General features: G+C 31.8%; 1 protein-coding gene across 1 annotated transcript in view; it reads left to right on the forward strand.

Annotated features, from left to right (window-relative positions):
- The window catches only part of arhgap24 (Rho GTPase activating protein 24), a 134,756-nt gene that overhangs the window by 40,537 nt on the left and 74,254 nt on the right, over positions 1 to 19,965 (forward strand). Inside the window, exon 3 of the mRNA XM_051093469.1 lies at positions 6,648 to 6,735. Within this exon, the coding sequence (XP_050949426.1) occupies positions 6,648 to 6,735 (88 nt within the window). The remainder of the gene's footprint in view (positions 1 to 6,647; positions 6,736 to 19,965) is intronic.

The raw sequence follows: 19,965 nt of genomic DNA on the forward strand, positions 1-19,965 counted from the left end.
TATAGAATTAATTTCACTTAAATAGACATTGGGAATGATATCACTACTGTATCACCGTTGGTTAAAATAGGGAATTTATTTGTCTCTGCCTATGTCCTTTTTTGGCTTTATCTGTTGATCATAATTTAATAACAATAATAATATTGGCAGCTCCAAAAAAAAGTATATTAATATTATAATAAATAGTATTTTAACATACACACATTTTTGGGAAAAAAACTATATTGAAATGTAATGTCATTATATTAATATAATTAATACATATTAATACATTATTATATAACTGTATTATAAAATTATTATCATAAATGTTATATTAATATTATAATACTATTTTAATATACACATTCATGACAATACAATATAGAATTTTAATATTATATTGATATTATGATAATAGAACAAGTTTTTATAATTATTTCTTATAATTATTAGATTTTCAATTTTATTTTTAAACAAAACAATAGTTTTTTAATATTATATGTACTATAATATATAATTATTATTATAAATATTAATATAATAAAAGTATTTTAATATACAAATTTTTAAGACAAAGCAATATATATTTGTAATATTATTATATTAATATATGATATTAAATATGATTATAAATATTATATTAATATTGTACACATTCAGAAAAAAACTATAGAATTTTAATATTATTTTAATATTATATTTTAATAATATATATATATATATATATATATAGTTAATATACACATTTTTAGACAAAGCAATATACAATTTAGTATTAGCATATGGATATATTGTAATATATAATTATTATGAATGTTATATTAATATAATAATAGTATGTTAACACATTTAGACAAAACAGTTCAGAATTTTAATATTATTATATTAATATCATATTATAATCGAATTATTATTTATTATATTATATATAATATAATTATTAGTTATAAATAAATAAATCAAGTTTTTATAATTATTTCTTATAATTTCTTGTTATATTTTCAATTATAAGACAATTTAGACAAAACATAGAATATTAATATCATATTAATGTATTATATAAAATAATAATTTTTACTATTATAAATATTACATTAATATTATAATAGTATATTATTATACACATTTAGACAAAACTATGGAATTTTAATATTATTATATATTTATGCTATAATTAGTTCTTACAAATGTTAAGGTTATTCAATATTATAATTATATGTTAATATACATACACAAATATCACTGTTAGATATAATCTTTCTGCAGCTCTCGAAATAATTCAGTTTTTAATTTAATTTAATTTGAATTTAGCTTTTTTCTCCTATTTTTGACAAAACAATATATTTTACAAACATTTTAATTCCTTCTATATAACATTTATATACACACACACACACACACACACATCCTTACTGTGGTAAACTTAAAAAAATAGGTCAATGCTTGTTTGAATTTTTTTTATTTTTTTGGCTAAATCAGAATATTATAGTAAGCATATAGGTTCTGATATGAAGGTTGGCATGCATGAGTAATCCCAGAATGCTGTGGGCCATGCTCAACTATATATATATCATGATCACTGTTGTTGTTCACCAGAGCACATAGTAATTCTTTCCCGTCTCTTAGTGTAGAGTAAGCAAGGATGTGCGCCAAGGAGACACATGGTTCCTCAGCCCCGGAATGGGCCGGGTTTTGTTCCCTGCCTTTTGATGATGTGTCTTTCCATGTTTCCCACATGGAAGCCCTCTGGGGACAACAAAAATGGCTTTAATTGAAAGGCCCATGTCTTTAGCAACCCACCCTCGAGCCTTTGGGTTCTAAAACAGAAACCGCTGCCCACATCAAACCGCTGACCTGCCTCACTGTGGGCTGAAATTTGTGCTGAAATCTTCAGGAGCCCCACCAACGTTCCTCGTGGGGGCGGCAGGTACGGTTTCCGTCACTTAAGTAGTTCGAGTTCAACTTCATCAGGAACGTACTGTCAGCAGGATCTCGTAAAGCTTTACGATGTTTTAACAGAAGCGAGTCACTGCACCACATGCAGAGAGACTTTAAACGCCCGGGGGAAAGAGGTCATTGTGTAATGATCATCATATGTTGCTGCTTTTCACCTTTCACGAGGTTCATATAACCATGACAGGCAGCACTTACATTCAGAAACCCTACAATCTAGAGTAAGTATTTTTATAAGGTCTTGTTTGCTCAGTCTTATATCATAGTAAACCGATTCTAATGGTTTAAAGACTCCATGAAGTCTAGAAAAAGACAACTGGCATTTGACATTTATGGGCGTTGCTGCATATTTATGATTTCTTTAGGAGAACCCAAAGATTGGCTTGTGAAGTTATTAAGGCAGGTCTTACTATATCACTCAGATTTACAGTCAGGAATCTGAAATGAACAGAAATATAAAAGTATACTCTTTAGACGTATACATAACGTATTGTATTTACTTATACAATAATATAATTTAATATTGTATAATCTTATATTATTATATAATTGCCAAATATGGTTTCAACATGACAATCATGCTAGAAACATGCTAGCAACATGTTATAATGCTAAAAACACGCTAGCAACATGTTAACATTATAATCATGTTAGAAACATGCTAGCAACATGTTAAGTTAAAAACATGTTAATAACATGTTAACATGCTAACTTATGTTAAAACATATTATACAATATGCTAATAACATGTTAAAACATGCTACCAACATGCTAATCATGTTAGAAACATGCTAGCAACATGGTAACATGCTGATCATGTTAAAATATGTTAGCAACATGCTAACAGTATCGTTATCATGTTAAAAACATGCTAGCATCATGCCAATCTTGTTAGAAACATGTTAGCAACATGCTTACAACAGGCTCATCATGTTAGAAACATGTTAATCATGTTAGAAACATTCTAGCAACATGCTTGTTAAAACGTGCTAGCAACATGCAAATTATGCTAGAAACATGCTAACAACATGCCCATAATGGTAAAAACATGCTAATCATTAGAAACATTTTAGCAACATGCTTGTTAAAACATGCTAACAACATGCCAATCATGCTAGAAACATGTCAGCAACATGCTTACAACAGGCTCATCATGTTAGAAACATGTTAATCATGTTAGAAACATTCTAGCAACATGCTTGTTAAAACATGCTAACAACATGCCAATCATGCTAGAAACATGTTAGCAGAATGCTAACAACATGCTCATCATGTTATAAACATTCTAGCAACATGCTTATGTTAAAAACATGCTAGCAACATGCTAATCATGTTAGAAACATGCTAACAAAATGCTACAAATATTGTAGCAACATGCCTATCATGTTAAAACATGCTAGCAACATGTCAGTCATGCTAGAAACGTTAACAACATGCTCATCATGTTAACATGTTAATCATGTTAAAAACATGCTAACGTGCTAATCGTGCTAGAAACTTGTTAACAACATACTAATCATGTTGAAACATGCTAACAACAGGCTCATACATGCTAAGATCATGATACTAATGTTAAAACATGCTAGCTCATGTTGGCAATGTGTTAAACATGCAAACACTTGCCAAGATCACATTACCAAAGTGTTAAAATCATGATGCAATATAATAAAACATGCTAGCAATATACCAACAACATGCTCATCATGTTAAAAACATGCTAACAACGTGCTAAGAATGCTAGCAACATGCTAATACATGCTAAGATCATGATACTAATGTTAAAACATGCTACCTCATGTTAATAACATGTTAAAAACATGCTAACAACATGTAATCATGGCAGAAGCATACTAAGCATGTTAAAAACATACTAACAACATGTAATCATGCCAGAAGCATACTAAGCATGTTAAAAACATACTAACAACGTGCTAAGAATGCTAGCAACATGCTAATACATGCTAAGATCGTGATACTAATGTTAAAACATGCTAACTCATGTTAGCAATGTGCTAAAACATGCTACAGACATGCTAATAGTTGCTACGATCACGTCACCAATGTGTTAAAACATGATGCAATGTAATAAAACGTTAGCAACATGCTAAAAGCGGTACGATTATTCTTGCAACACGTTAAACCAAGTTGAAAACATGCTAATTTGTGTTAAATGTTAAATCATGTTAAACTTACATGGCCTGAAACAAACAGCAGAGACAAAATGCATGATGTCCTGTCTGCAATTAATGAATATGTGAAACTATTTGGCTTTTTCAAGCCAATGTAAAGTTTGTCTACAACTTTTAAATCTAGTTTAAAATGTAAATTATTTCTGTGATGAAAAGATGAATTTTCCACATCATTACTCCAGTCTTCAGTGTCACACGATCCTTCAGAAAACATTCTAATACGCTGATTTGCTGTTCAAGAAACATTTATTATCAGTTTTGTGCTGCTATTTTGATTTTAATTACAGTATTAGAAAGCAGAAAGCATTTATTCGAAAAATCATTTTAAAACAACCTTTTACTGAGCCTAAAAACCGCAATATGTAACTGAAGCTCTATTGCACTAGATTTGAATAATGTATCAGCCGCTATGTTAACTATCCTAATCTCTACATCCTAAATGTTCTCACTGTTTCCAGGCAAGTGGGGATACTGGATACTGAACATATGCACTGATATTTGATAAGGATGTAACCGAGCTCTATTTTCTCTCTCTCTCCCAATGAAAACGTGCCTTTTAAGCCCCTCTGTGGTGCAGATATGAAATACTCGCCCTTAAAGGTGACTGCTTTAGACCTCTGCAGTTGTTCCCCTGCATGCCATAAATAACCCCAGTATGCTAGTGCACACTGTAATGCTACTATTAAGATCTACATGAAAACACTGCTCAGCACGTGTCGCATTAATGGCCATGTGTGACTGTCGGTCATGTGTGTCATGATTCTGTATTTAAATAAGAGGATGAAGTAACACCTGGCGTTAAAATGAAGGGAAATCCCCTTCAAGCATTTGGGTAACAAAATAATAACATATCAAACGTGATATATATTTTCTGCATTCTGTACACTAGTGTGGTGGTAGGGTAGTATGAAAGAAAATGACAAACAGAGAGAGACATATGAGATAAAGAAAGCATCAATAGTGGTGAGATGCTAGGAGGATAAAGAGACAGATGAGAGCAATGGGGGAAATCAGACTGCTTTACTGGTCCACTGGCGGTTGTAACACGGTCCGTGTGCCGCGATGATGTTGGGTCTATTTAAAGCAGCAGTTCATCCAGCGTGTCAAACACTGATCTATAATCCCACAGCAGTCGCAGTGCTGCTTAAGATCCGATTTCTACATAATAACAAGAGCTTTGTCGACTCTAATGCCGCCTGCACTGTGTCATACAGACCCCCGAGGGATGCATTTGTAACCCCTGAACTGGCAGCACTCCTGATTTTTGCCTTCTGACTCTAGCTAATGCCCAGATGATAAGATGCTTTCCAGCATGGACATTTCCCATCCTTTGCATTTCAATAAAACTCTGGGCACAGCTGAACTTAACAAAATATGTATACTACCAGGCAAATGCTTGGAACAATTGAGATTTTTTATTTTATTTTATTTTATTTTATATTTTATGCTAAATTCTGCTTTTTTGATCATTTGACAAAAATATAGTAGTATATACACACACAGTAGTGTATATATATATATATTTAGATTTGTGTAATTAGTTATATGTTTAAGTTAAATTATATAGGGAAATATAATATATGTATATATTGCGAAATGTGTATATATATATATATATATTTATATATACACACACACACACACACACACATATTACATATTAAATCAAACAATCAAAATGTAATCTAATTTGTTTATGTAAAATATTGTATGTTGTATGTAAAATATATTTAGTTTTTTAAATGTATATTTCAATGTTTTAAAGTATTTATACATTTATGTTAAATTTTATGTATATAATTTGTATAGAAAATATATTTAGATTCTTTTTATTATTTATATATTTTAGATATTTAAGCAAAATGATATTTGAAAATATAATTTTAGCTTATAACAGGGCATTTATTTACATATTTTTATTTTTATATTGATATTTTTAACACTTTGTATCATTTTTGTTTACATTATACATATTAAATCAAACAATCAAAATCTAAATCTAAATATACAGCTGAAAAGTAAGCCTCAAGAAAGGGATTTTTCATATTTTAATGTTTGTGTATATATAAGTAGTTTATATTGTATGTAAAATATATTTGGTTAAATATATTTAGATGTTTTACAGTATTTATATATTTACGTTAAATTGTATGTATATATATATATATATATAAATTATATAGGCAAATATATAATATATATTTGTAATATATAATAAGAAAAAGTTGGACTTCTTTTTAGCTTTTATCAATTTAAAAATATGTATTTATTTACATACTTTTATATGAAATACATTTATATTTTTAAAGCTATTTATATCTTTTTTTACATTTTATGTATTGATCCAAACAATCAAAATCTGAATCAAAATATGTAAATGAAAAGTAGGTCTCAAAAACTTTCACATCCTATTCTTCAATGCACATGAGCTTTTTTCTTGCTGTGATTTATTTTCCTCATACGCCTTGCTTTTCTCAGCAGTTTGTGTCTGACTAGTTTCTTTTGGCTTTTTGGTTCCTCTAGGGCACCATTTTCCTACCTGGCAACAGAGTCACCGAACATCCCAGCAATGGGGAGGAAGGCGGAAAGTTCCTATTTGAAGTCATCCCAGGTAAGGAGAAAGCGCTTTTTTACCATGTCTGTTTTTGCAATGCAGAGTTCCTTTAGCTTTCATGATGGGACCGCAATGACCTCACTTGCTGAGCAGAGTTCTTCAAAGACATTCATCATAGCTAATGAGAACAGATCGACGCTGGGCACCTCGCTGACAAACACAGCTGAATCCTGACACTCCAGACACAACATATCACAAGGAATCTGTGTCATTTCAGTGCAACGGGCTCTTGCATTTGTAAACAATGCTCATTTATAAATCTTCTAGGCATCTTGTCATGTAAACCAACCCGTGTGTTTTCAAATGGATCTCTCTTTATCCAAGTTTGTGGGTAATTCTCTCAAATGTAGTTCAGTGATGAATGACGCTGGATCTGGCACCTGCTGTAATTAGTTTACAGATCACACTCTTCTTTCTCTCTTCGGGCTCTGGTTGTGTTTGGAGAGGGTTCAGATAAAACGCAGATGTCCCTCTCGTGCGGTGGGTGATGAATCACTGAGGACAGATGAGTGCTTGAGGAGCAACAGAAGTGCAGCGCCACTTCCTGCTCAGTTCTGGGGAACACTCTGATAACATACACACCTGAGCTTCAAACTAAATAAACGACTGAAACAGAAATAACACAGACACCTGCTTTATAACAGCTGGAACTGTGGGACCACACATTCTTACCACACTCAATCAACATGTTATACTGGGCCTACAAGGTTTAAGCACTTAATTATTGCGGTTGTAAAACTCTCTTTTGACTTTTTAACCATCGTTTAACAGCACTTCAGGTGTCTTAAAATCAATTTTTATACCACAATGCTTAAAAATGTGTGCAAACGATAAGTTTTCGTGACCATGTAGCACAGCAACATAACATGAGCGTGTAACCAAAATAGAGACGATAGTCCAAAATCTGTCTACCGGTATCATCCACACCTATATAGTGCAGCGTTAAGCTATTTACAATTTTTCACTATACATGGTAAGGTAACTTACAGTTTAACCAATTAACAGATTTTTACACTATAATTCGACACTTTAATATAGAAAAAAATATAGGATTTGGCAAATTGGCAACCTTTTGTGACCAGGTTTGTGAGTATATAATTAAAAAAAATTATATACATAAAATGACATATACTATGCCATTTCTGCCACTGAATAAAAAATTATCTCGCAATTTTAACTTTTTTTCTCAGAATTATGTGATATAAACTTGCAATTGTAAGTAATAAAGTCAGAATTGCAAGACATAAACTCAGAGCTCTGAGAAATAAACTTGCAATTCAGAGAAGTCAGAACTGCAAGATATAAACAATTCTGAGAACAGTCTTTTTTTTTTTCCTCAAAATTGACCTTATAACTTGTAATTGCGAGTTTATATCTCACAATTCAGAGAAAAAAGTCAGAATTGTGAGACAAACTCGCAATTGCAAGGAAAAAAGTTAGAATTGTGGGCCTTATAACTTGTAATTACAAGTTTATTATTTATTGCAATTGCAAGTTAATATCTTACAATTATGAGGCAAAGAGTCAGAATCGCAAGATATAAATTCACAATTCTGAGAACATATTAGTATTTTTTTCCCCTCAAAATTGGACCTTATAACTCGCAATTGCGAGTTTATATCTCGCAATTCAGAAAAAAGTCAGAATTGTGAGATATAAACTCGCAATTGCAAGAAAAATGTTGGAATTGTGGGTTTTTATCTTGCAATTTTGTCTTCATTTCTTGCAACTGTGAGTTTATATCATGCAGTGAGAAGAAAATTCAGAATTGTGAATTTATAACTCAAAATTACGAGTTTATATCTGAGAAAAAGTTTGAGTTTATACCTTACAATTTTGAGAAAATTCAGAATTGTGAGTTTATGTCACAATTCTGTCTTTATTTCTCACAATTGTGAGTTTATATCTCACAATTCTGAGAAAAAAAAGTTACAATTACATGAAAAAGTCAGAATTGTGAGATATAAACTCACAATTGCAAGAAAAAAGTTGGAATTGTGGGGTTTTATCTTGCAATTCTGTCTTCATTTCTTGCAATTATGAGTTTATATCATGCACTTTTGTGAAAAAAAGTCAGAATTGTGTGTTTTTATCTCATAATTCTGTCTTTATTTCTTGCAATTGCGAGTTTATATCTCACAATTCTGAGAAAATTCAGAATTGTGAGTTTGTCACAGTTCTGTCTTTATTTCTCGCAATTGTTTATATCATGCAATTCTTAGAAAAAATTCTGAATTTCTTTTATATCTCGTAACTTTTGACGTTATAACTCAAATTGTGAGTTTATATCTTACAATTCTGAAAAAAAAAGTCATAATTGCGTGAAAAAAGGCAGAATTGCGAGATACAAATTCACATTTTCAAATTCAAGTGTTTTTATTTCGCAATTCTGCCTTTGTTTCTTAAAACTGAGTTTGTATCTCGCAGTTCTGAGGAAAAAAGTCACAATTGTGAGATAAGTAAATAAAATAAATAAATCGCAATAATCTTTTTTAGTTTTTTTATTCATTGGTGGAAACAGGCTTCCATAATATACAGTATACTGCCAGTGTAAAATCTTTTTTTTGCAACCCAGGACATCTGAAAACACTTAACTGCTGATTTCCTTGAATTGCTCAGGAGCATCAGAGTTAAGTAGGTGTATTTTGGAAACTTGACGAATCATATTTTTCCAGCAGTCAGAGTGTTTCTGAGAGGAGTGACAGGAGATGTTATCAGAAGCAGACAGTGATAGATCTTCTCTCAGGTGGGTCTGCGAGATCACATGACTATAGGCTCTAATCTACTTGTTGTAGGTGGAGAGCAGACGAAGCGATAACAATTATCTTGAAGCACTCAATGACAATGCCAGTTTGTTTGCTCTTTAAATCATATATCTGTCTCTTGGGTGTGGAATACTACATATTTTAAGACATATAAAAAAGAAACATAAGTCTCCTGATAACACATAAGTCTCCTGAGCACATCCTGAATGATAAAACAGAGGAAACGGATTCATCTTGATTTTTACTGTGACATTTACATTACCTTGTTTGCTGGAGTGAGCCGTCTCTGTTGTCATCTGTGTTCGGTGATGCACGTGAGCACACTGTGTCTTTGTTTCCAGGCTTGTGACCTTGTAAGAAGGCAAAAAGTTAGTTTTAGGTCTTTGTAAATTTACTTTGAAAATCACTGCAGAGCCTCAACCTTTATCTGCAGTGACACTGTGGCATTTGCATCAATAGAGCCTTTTTGCAGACTAGATTAATATGACACAGATCATTGCCTACTGACCCTGTCATCACAATCTTCTTATTAGTCATGCCGGTAAATGCCACATTGTATCTGTCACCAAATCATCAGAAATGAGTTCCTACGTGCTAGTTGAGCAACTGCAGTTGAGATAAATGGGAACGCTAACGGATAGCTCCAGGTATTGCGCTTCTTTGGTCTACGTGTAGAAATCCATCCGTCCTGTGTTTCCCCAGCAGACAGCCGTGAGAGTGTGTGCACCGTGCCAGAAAACAGCAGAAACAGAGATTTATAGCACGTTTTCAGCTTTTTGGAAACGCAGCACGGCTCCAACTGTCCTGCCAGCTGACTGTGAAAAGCCAGAGCCATTGTTCAGCGCGTCAGTCTTAGATGAAGGCGTTTAGGAGTGATTCCATGCTTACGTGCACTTTTCCATACATTAGCTCTTTATCATCTTTATTCCATTTATTTCATCGTTCATCTCAGCAGTATTCTGGAATATTTTAAGCTTCGCTTTTTTGCTGCATAGGCCATGAAATCACTTGTCCTTGAAAAAGGCTTTTTGGAGGTAATGTTGTACAGCTCAGTTCATAAAAGAGGGTTGTTAAAAGTGCATTTAATTTCCTCTCGTCTTTAATAAATACAGATGGGAGTGTTTTGGGCAGGGATAACATGGGCTGAATTTCAATTCAGTTCTCTTCTCGTCTATTAATTTCTTTTTTGTGTGTGTGTAATGATGATTCAGTTGAAGCATATACTTTTTTTTTTTTTTTTTTTGCAAGAATCCATACTATTATATAAATAAAATCAAATAATTGAGTTATGCTTAAGTGGATTTGGACATTACAACATTACAATATGAATTATAGTTAATTATGGTTAAAAAGTTTGTTATTTGTCGTAATCTATCACAATTACTGTAGATGACGCAGTAGATGACAGAAAATGTCATCACAAATCTAAAAATAGAGGGAAACAGGCCAATATTTATGCAATATCACACGAACAAGAACGCTGTTGTAGAATAACTTTTGCAGAATAATTGCTTTTTTACAGTACAAAAGGTCCACAAACAAGAAGTTAGTCAGCTGAGAAATGAGCTGAGAACAAGCAAGCAAAATGGTGTTTCAAAATGAATCAGCGTTTTTGAATGAATCACTTGAGCAAACGATTCAGTGATTCAAATAGGGTCGCTCGTTTCGTTTGTGAATAAATCGGTGTTTTGAACGAATTAGTTAAGTGATTTATCGACTCACTCATGAAAATACTCACTTGTTTTGTTCAGAATGTTTCTGAACGAATCGACTGAGAGAATGATTCAGTGACTCGCTTATAAATGAGCGTTTTTGAACAATCAGTTGAATGAAGGAGTCTCTCATAAATACATTTATTTCCACCTGCTGGTGTAACGATGTTATTGGAAGAAAAAATGTTATTTAGTACCACTGTAGTGCCATGGCTTTTAGGATATACAGAATAATTGAGTATGAACTTGTGATTCACTGAATCACTACACATTCAGCTCACATTCTTGGATAAATTTTTGACTGATACAGCAGTTTGTGAGAATAATTGCTTTTACACAGTACAAAAGGTCAATAAACAAGTTAGTCAGTTGAGAAATGTACATTTTACACACAAAATTGCAATACTTACAGAAATAGTTTCAAAGAAAGCCAACAGCAGGATGAACCAAACAAAATGGCGTTTCAAAATGAATCAGTGTTTTTGAATGAATCATCTGAGCAAACGATTCAGTGATTCAAATAGGGTCACTTGTTTCGTTTGTGAATAAATCAGTGTTTTGAACGAATTAGTTAAATGATTTATCGACTCACTCATGAAAGTACTCACTTGTTTTGTTTAAAGTGTTTCTGAACGAATCGATTAAGAGAATGATTCACTGAATCACATACACATTCAGCTCACGTTCTTGGATAAATTTTTGACTGATACAGCAGTTTGTGAGAATAATTGCTTTTACACAGTACAAAAGGTCAATACACAAGAAATTAGTATTGAGAAACTTATATTTTAAAAACAAAATTGCAATACTTGCAGAAATAGTTCCAAACAACGCCAACAGCAAGATGAACCAAGCAAAATAGAGTTTCAGAATGAATCAGCATTCACTCGAGCAAACGATTCAATTATTCAAATACAGCCACTCATTTCGTTTGTGAATGATTCATTGTTTTGAACACATTTGCTAAATGATTTATTGACTTACTTATGAAAATACCCATTTGTTTTGTTTCTGAACACATCGATTGAGAGAAAGATTCAGTGACTCGCTCATCAATTAGCGTTGTTGAACAATCAGTTGAATGAACAAGTATCTAAGAAAGACAGTCATTTATTGCCTTCTGCTGCTGTAACGATGTACAAAAAAATGGTGTCATTTTGTGCCATTGTAGTACCATGGCTTTTAGGATATACAGAATAACTGAGTATGAACTTGCAATTCACTGAATCACATACACATTCAGCTCACATTCCTGGATTAATTTTTGACTGATACAGCAGTGCTTATCAACATAAATGACGTTATCTGTCTGTCAGGTCGAATTGTTCATTTCGAAGTTTCTAGAGTCTGGTATTTGGATTCCTATCCAATTTCACAGGTCTGTTGCTTTGGATTTCAGACCACTGAGAGAAAATAGAGTACCTCATGAAGGCAAAATTGGATTTTAATTAAACCTTTTTTCTTGGAAGTTTTAATATGTGGGGTTTAAATTTGCTCCATCTGTTGCTGCAGTCCAACAGCTCGCAATATGTTTCTCTATCACGCAGACAAATCTACTGTCATAATAATGTGAATAATTACTTTGCTGGCCCAGCGAACACCAGAATTAAATATCAGACCTGATTTCGCAGTGCACGATGATTGTACCATAGCACGACCGATTTTAAGCAGATTTTTCTGGAAAAGCAAATTAAAACAAAAACACTAAACTGGCAGTGTTGTTTCATATCTCCAAACCAAACTGGCTCCTTCCTCATAATCTCTAATCATCTCCGCATCTGGACCACTGTTTACTCACTGATCCTTTATTTATCAACTTCTAATTTATTTATAACCCACTGACATCCAATGAGTCTGGATAATAATGAGGAACTGAGAACTGAGGAAAGTCAAGCTAAAAGTTTGTGCAACCAGGAGAACTTGCAAGTTTGAAGTGGGTTGAAGAGCATTTCTTCTCTTTCTACAGGAATAACTGTCGAATAGTTGAAGCTGAAATGCAAATAATCCCTCTGAGTTTGTATCTAGTGGTTTGTGTGTTTATCATGAAGGTTGTAAAAGAGAGGTTTTGTTTCACAGACTCGAGTGGGAGACAGTGAGAGTTGAAGAGGGGAGAATCCTACAGATGGGGAAATGAATCTGTGTGGTTTTAGAGAACACCTGCAGAATCATCAACTGAGACGTGTTGCTTTCTTTTATTTCTTCTTTTCTGTCTTTCATTTGTTATTTTGTTGTATTTTTCTGTTTTTCTTATTCATTTATTTTTTTACTTGTTCATTTGTTTTTGTGTTTGTCTGCTTGTTCGTTTAGTTCTCCATTGACTCATTTGATTGTCCTCTGTTCTTTCAATAGTTCCTTCAGCTGTTTTCTTTCTTTCTTCTTTTCTTTCTGATTGTGTTCACATTTGTTTGCTTGTTTGTTCAGTGACTCATTCGTTTGTTGACTCATTTGATTATTTCATTGTTCAGTAGTAGTTCTTTCTTTCTTCCTTTTGTTCATTCAGTTGTTTGTTAGCTTGTTCATATGTTTGTAAGCTGGTTTGTTCAATATTCAACTGACTCTTTTGATTATTCCATCGTTTGTTCAGTAATTACTTCATTTTTCTTTCTTTCGTTCATTCAATTGTTCATTCGCTTGTTCGTATGTTTGTTCATTTGATTGTTCAGTGTTCAGTCGACTCGTTTGATTGTTCTATTGTTTGTTCAGTAGTTCATTTTTCTTTCTTTCTTCTTTTTGTTCATTCCGTTGTTCGTTTGCTTGTTCATTAGCTTGTTCATACGTTTGTAAGCTTGTTTGTTCAGTATTCAGTTGACTTGTTTGATTATTCCATCGTTTGTTCAGTAGTTACTTCATTTTTCTTTCTTTCTTCCTTTCTTTTTTGTTCATTCAGCTGTTTGTTTGCTTGTTCGTTTGCTTGTTGTTCATTCACTTGTTCGTTCACGTTCGTTTGTTCATGTTTGTAAGCTTGTTTGTTCAGTATTCAACTGACTCATTTGATTATTCTATTGTTTGTTCAGTAGTTACTTCATTTTTCTTCTTTCTTTTTTGTTCATTCAATTGTTCATTTGTTTGTTCGTTAGCTTGTTCATACATTTGTAAGCTTGTTTGTTCAGTATTCAGTTGACTCATTTGATTATTCCATAGTTTGTTCAGTAGTACTTCATTTTTCTTTCTTTCGTTCATTCGCTTGTTCATTTGATGTTTATACATTTGTTTGTTCAGTGTTTAGTTGACTCATTTGATTATTTCATTGTTCATTCACTAGCTACTTCATTTTTCTTTCTTTCTTTTGTTAATTCAGTCATTCATTCACTTGTTCGTTTGCTTGTTGTTCATTCAATTGTTCGTTCACATGTTCATTTGTTTGTTCATTTTTGTATGCTTGTTTGTTCAGTGTTCAATTGATTCATTTGATTATTCCATTGTTCGTTTAGTAGTTACTCTATTTTTCTTTCTTTCTTTTGTTCATTCAATTGTTCATTTGCTTGTTCATATATTTGTTTGCTTGTTGTTCAATTGACTCATTTGGTTATTCCATTGTTCATTCAGTAGTTACTTAATCTTTCTTTCTTTCATTTGTTCATTCAGTTGTTCGTTCACTTGTTTGCTTGTTTGTTGAGTGCTCAGTTGACTTTCTCTCACTTTTTATCTTTTTCTCTCTTTTCCCTTTCTTTCTCATTTTTCATTTTTTTCTCAGTTTGTTCTTTTTGTCATACCTTCCTTTGTTCTTCTTTCATTCATTCAGTTGTTTAGTTTGTTCATTCAGTTGTTACTTTTTTGATTCATTCTGCTTCTTTCTGTCTTTCTTTCTTTCTAACCTACTTAAATGAGAGCGTAATGAAGCGATTGTTGAATCTCCTGCGGCGAGCTGTTTTTCTCACCTTGAGATTGACTTAATTACAACATAACACAGCTTCTTCACATGCACTGGCAGGACCAGGTGACTTCCAGGAAGCAGTGTGTGGTTTAAAAACATGGAGGATGTGAAATTTACGAGAGCTGTAGTCTCATTCTGAAGATGAATGTCCAAGTCAGGGTCAAAAAGCTACAGCAACCGCAGGACTCTGGGTCAGTGCACAAAGAGAAAGTTAATACAGTTGCAGATTTATTGTATTATTTACCTCTCCCAACAAAGAAAAAAATTCTAAAACATGCAAATTAAGATATCGGATAACATAATAATAAAGATTTGCTTTACATATCAATCAGTTCAACTAATTCCGCATTATTTATTGAGACAATATTTGTTAATCTTATTGTGATTAATAAATGTTTTCAAAACATTAGTCTTTGACATTCCTGTATTTTTCCACAAGTGGTCTGACTCTTTTTGGGTCTCCACTGACATGAACCCGTGTAGAATTACAGGGGCAGTTAATCAGTGTTTTAATTGGACGGCTCTCGTCAGGGGTTCCGAGGGTGACTGAGAGGAATCCGGGGGCTTTTGTCTGAAGGTCATGGCCGCTCTGCTGTGCTGTTTATTTACGCTCTCGTTGCTGTCTGTATGTCTTCGCAGCAGAGAACGAGTCGTGTCCTCTCGTTTACCGCCGACTGTTCAGACGTTATTCTTTGACTTGATCGCTGGTAATTTGCATGCCAATTTATTTCACATTTAGCTTCGACTCCCTGCCAGGACGGCCCTAATGTAGCGAGAATCACAAACAAACCCAGTTAGACTAATGTATGCTGCGTCAGATGCAGATTTCACTCGCCAACATTGGTTCAAATCCAGGTTTCAACATTTTAGCTATTTAGCTGTTAGTTACATGCTTTAACTTCTACTAGTCAATAAGTACTTGTAGTTGCTGTATATATTTAGTTGTGCTATCCCTTCTAGGGACAAAACAAAACAAAACAATGCATAAACCAGCATAATCTGGCTAAATCACAATTAACTGTTTTTAGCTGGTTTTCACTAAATGAACTGGTTTTAGCTGTTTTTGCTGTTTTTTTCTGAATGAACTAGTTTTAGCTGGTTTTCATTAAATTACCTGGTTTAAGCTGTTTATTTCTAAATAAACTGTTTTAGCTGGTTTTCGTTAAATGGTTTCAGGTGGTTTTTTAGCTTTAACAAGACTTATCTGTTTTTGTTAAATCAACTGGTTGTAGCAGGTTTTTGTCAAATTAACTGGATTTAGCTGGATATTTATGCTTTTTTGCTAAACCACAATGAACTGGTTTCAGCTGGTTTTCGCTAAATACACAGGTTTTAGTGTGTTTTTTTCCTAAATTAACTGGTTTTTGCTGTTGTTGTTTTTTTTTTAGCTTTTTTGCTAAATCAGCTGGTTTTCAAATTAACTGTTTTTAGCTGGGTTTTAGCTTTTTTCGCTAAATGAACTGGTTTAAGTTGTTTTTAAGTTTTGTTGTTGACAAATCAACTGGTTTCGCAGTTTTGTTTTTAGCTAAATCAGCTGGTTTGAGCTGGTTTTAGATGTTTTTTATCTTTATCTTTTTTGTTAAATCAGCTTGTTTTAACAGGTTTTTAGCAAAATCAGACATTTTAACTGGTTTCTACTTTGTAGCAGGTTTTCACTAAATTAACTGGTTTTAGCTGGGTTTTTTGTGAAATCAACTGTAAGCTGTTTTTAGTTTTTTTCGTTACATTTTTTAGCTAAATCAGCTGGTTTTAACTGGTTTTAGCTGTTTTGTTTATACAGCTGGTTGTAGCTGCTTTTTGAGTGTTTTAGCTGTTTTTTTAGCTTTTTTTTGCTAAATCAAATGGTTTAATTAAGCTGTTTTTAGTTTTTTGTTGTTAAATCAACTGGTTTAGCCGGTTTTTAGCTAAATCAGCTGGTTTTAACTGGTCTTAGCTGGGTTTTTTTATTCAGTTTTAGGATGTTTTAATAAATCAGTTTGTCTTTTTTGTTAAATCAGCTGGTTTTAACTGGTTTTGACTGGTTTTAGCTGTTTTTGTTAAATCAACTGGCTGTAGCAGGCTTTTGTTAATGAACAGGTTTTAGCTGTTTTTAACTGGTTTTAGCTGTTTTTATTTAGCTGGTTTCAGGCTGTTCTTTTATAAATAAGCTGGTTTTTAACGTTTTTGCGAGATCAGCTGGTTTTAACTGGTTTTAGCTGATTTTTAGCTGGCTTTCCCCTAATGAGCTGTTTTTTTTATCTTTTATTTGTTTTAGCTACCTAGTTTATGCCAAATCAAACTTCAAGCTTTTAAAACTACTTAAAACTTTCTGGCTAGGCTTTTTAAGCCAACTTAAAAGTTTGTCAACAAACTTTGTTATCTAGTTTATCTACATTTTGACACATTAACATCAAATATTAGTTAATAAAATATACTATCCAGATAAATGTTGACTCAGCACATACGATATGGTGGGGTTTTTTTTTTCAACGTGCAGCAAGTTCATTCTTAACCGGTCATGCCTCTTAGGTGTAACTTAAGTCTTTGGCGTGGGCAGGTGAGAGAAAAAGTGTTATAGATGTACTTCTGCTGTGTTATGATCATTTAATGTCATTTGGACCCCTCCTTGCATATCTTGCATGCTTTAAGAAATGTGATACTTGTAGGCATGTTGCCACAAGCTGTACATATATAATCAGAGACAGGGTGAAAGGTCATCCAGAATACCTAGGAAGCAGGACATAGCTGACATTTCTGTCGTTTTTGTGAAATTGTTATTCAACGTATTTGAATCCTCAGAAGATCGTACTAATTTTGCCCATTTCTTTACAAATTATCTTTTTTCTGTCTGTTCAAATACTTGTTATTCTCTCTAGGATATAGAAATATGTGAAATATGCTGGGAATGCAGTCATGATTCAATATAATCAGCTTTAAAAGGTATAATTTTCTATTAAATTTCTGATTATTCAGAGACTTTTTAATAATGCAAGATGTTTGATACAAATTTAACATTTAGTTTGAAACATCCTTGAACCTTTGCACTGGACCATTTCTAACAAATCATTATAGAAAGAATAGAAAGTTTATTTCTATGACTAAAAACATACATGTTCTATATTTTAATTATCTTTCTGAGGTTGTGTGCCTTTTTTTCCCCCTGTGCATCTTTCACACTATGCATGGGACTCACGCTGAGAGTTTTTCCGTTTTCACTTTTCTTTTATGGGGCAGGAAGAGCATGTAGTGACAGCTCAGGGTCAGTGCCTTTGACCTAAAGTTGTAACATCTCCATGGAAACAGCAGATGACATGCAGCTCAATTAACCTTCAGCAGTTGCTGTTAACACAGTGTAGGACGTGATTTTACATTTAATACTGCATGAGTTTATTTTATTTTATGTTTTTTTTTTTAATTTGGTTTTAATTTTTATTTTATTTTTAAATTTAATTTTAATTTAGTTTTAATTGAAGTTTATTTATTTTTTTTATTTAATTTTTAATTTTGTTTTGTTTTCATTTAATTTTATTTGATATTTTATTTGAGTTTTTAATTTAATTTGTAATCTTGTTTTGTTTTCATTTTTATTTTAATTTTAAAATTTACTTTAATTTTAAATTTAGCTTTTACTCTGTTGTTTTTTATTTGTTTTAATTTAATTTAATTTTAAATTAAATTTTTATTTTTAAATTAATTTTTTTTTTTTTTTATGTGAAAATTGAAATAGTATTTTTTTACTTTATTTTAAATGTTATTTTATTTTATATTCAATTTAATTTTTAATTTTAATTTTATTTTGTTTAATATTTTATTTATTGTTTTTATTTAATTTATTTTTTTATTTTATATATTTTTTATATTTTATTTTACTTTTTAATTTTAGTTTTAATTCTGTTTTGTATTTATTTTTATTTTATGTTAAAATTGAATTAAAGTTTTATTTTTTTACTTTATTTTAAATTTTATTTTATTTATTTTATATTCAATTTAATTTTTAATTATGGTTTTATTTTATTCATCATATAATATTGACAACATTTTGTTTTAATTTAATTTTATTTGATATTTTATTTATTTTTTAATTTAATTTTTAAATTTGTTTTGTTTTCATTTTAATTTAATTTAAATGTAACATTTATTTATTTATTTAATTTTATATTTTATTTTATTATTTTAATTAAATTTTTTAATTGTGTTTTTATTTATTTTAAAATTACATTTTTAATTTTGCTTTTATTTTATTTTACTTGAATTTATTTTTAAGCTATCATATCATATTGATATCATTCCAGGTGTTTTTTTTTTGTTTGTTTTTTTTTGAGAACAAATAAAAATAAAAAGTAACCGTATTGTAACCATAATCAAGATTTGTGACAGATGTCTTGATCATAAAATCTTCAGACACCCTTTAAATGCCCTCTGATCTGGCACGGCCAAGACAGTGGGTTAATTTTCCATCTGTTCTGCTGCTGTAAAAGTGTAAAAACCGAGTGTGAAATTCATATTTCACAGATGGCGTCAAAAAAAAAAAAAAAAATCTATAGCCAAGCATCTCTCTCTGCTGTCACATATTTTCAGCACTGGGCTTGTAATATACACACTGGATCCAAAAACGAACATTTGCCACCACGTTATGCCAATTTTTACTGCCACAAACCATATTTAAGGGTCAGGAACTGAAGGCTTTCCACAGATTCTAGCAGAAAACATTCTTGCTAAAAAAGTTGATTTTTTTCTCATACAAAGCTATTGTATGGTTTCCAATTCTAAAAGCTCAAATTTTCATAGATTGTAATTGCAAGAAATGTTTGAAAAATCTTTAGAAGTTCACCTTTTGTGGTCCTCAAAAGGTGGAAAACAAGCCATCCAGGTCCTGAATGACATGAAAGTGAATAAA

The sequence above is a fragment of the Labeo rohita genome, chromosome 21 (genome assembly GCF_022985175.1).
Source record: "Labeo rohita strain BAU-BD-2019 chromosome 21, IGBB_LRoh.1.0, whole genome shotgun sequence".
NCBI classification, from domain to species: domain Eukaryota; kingdom Metazoa; phylum Chordata; class Actinopteri; order Cypriniformes; family Cyprinidae; genus Labeo; species Labeo rohita.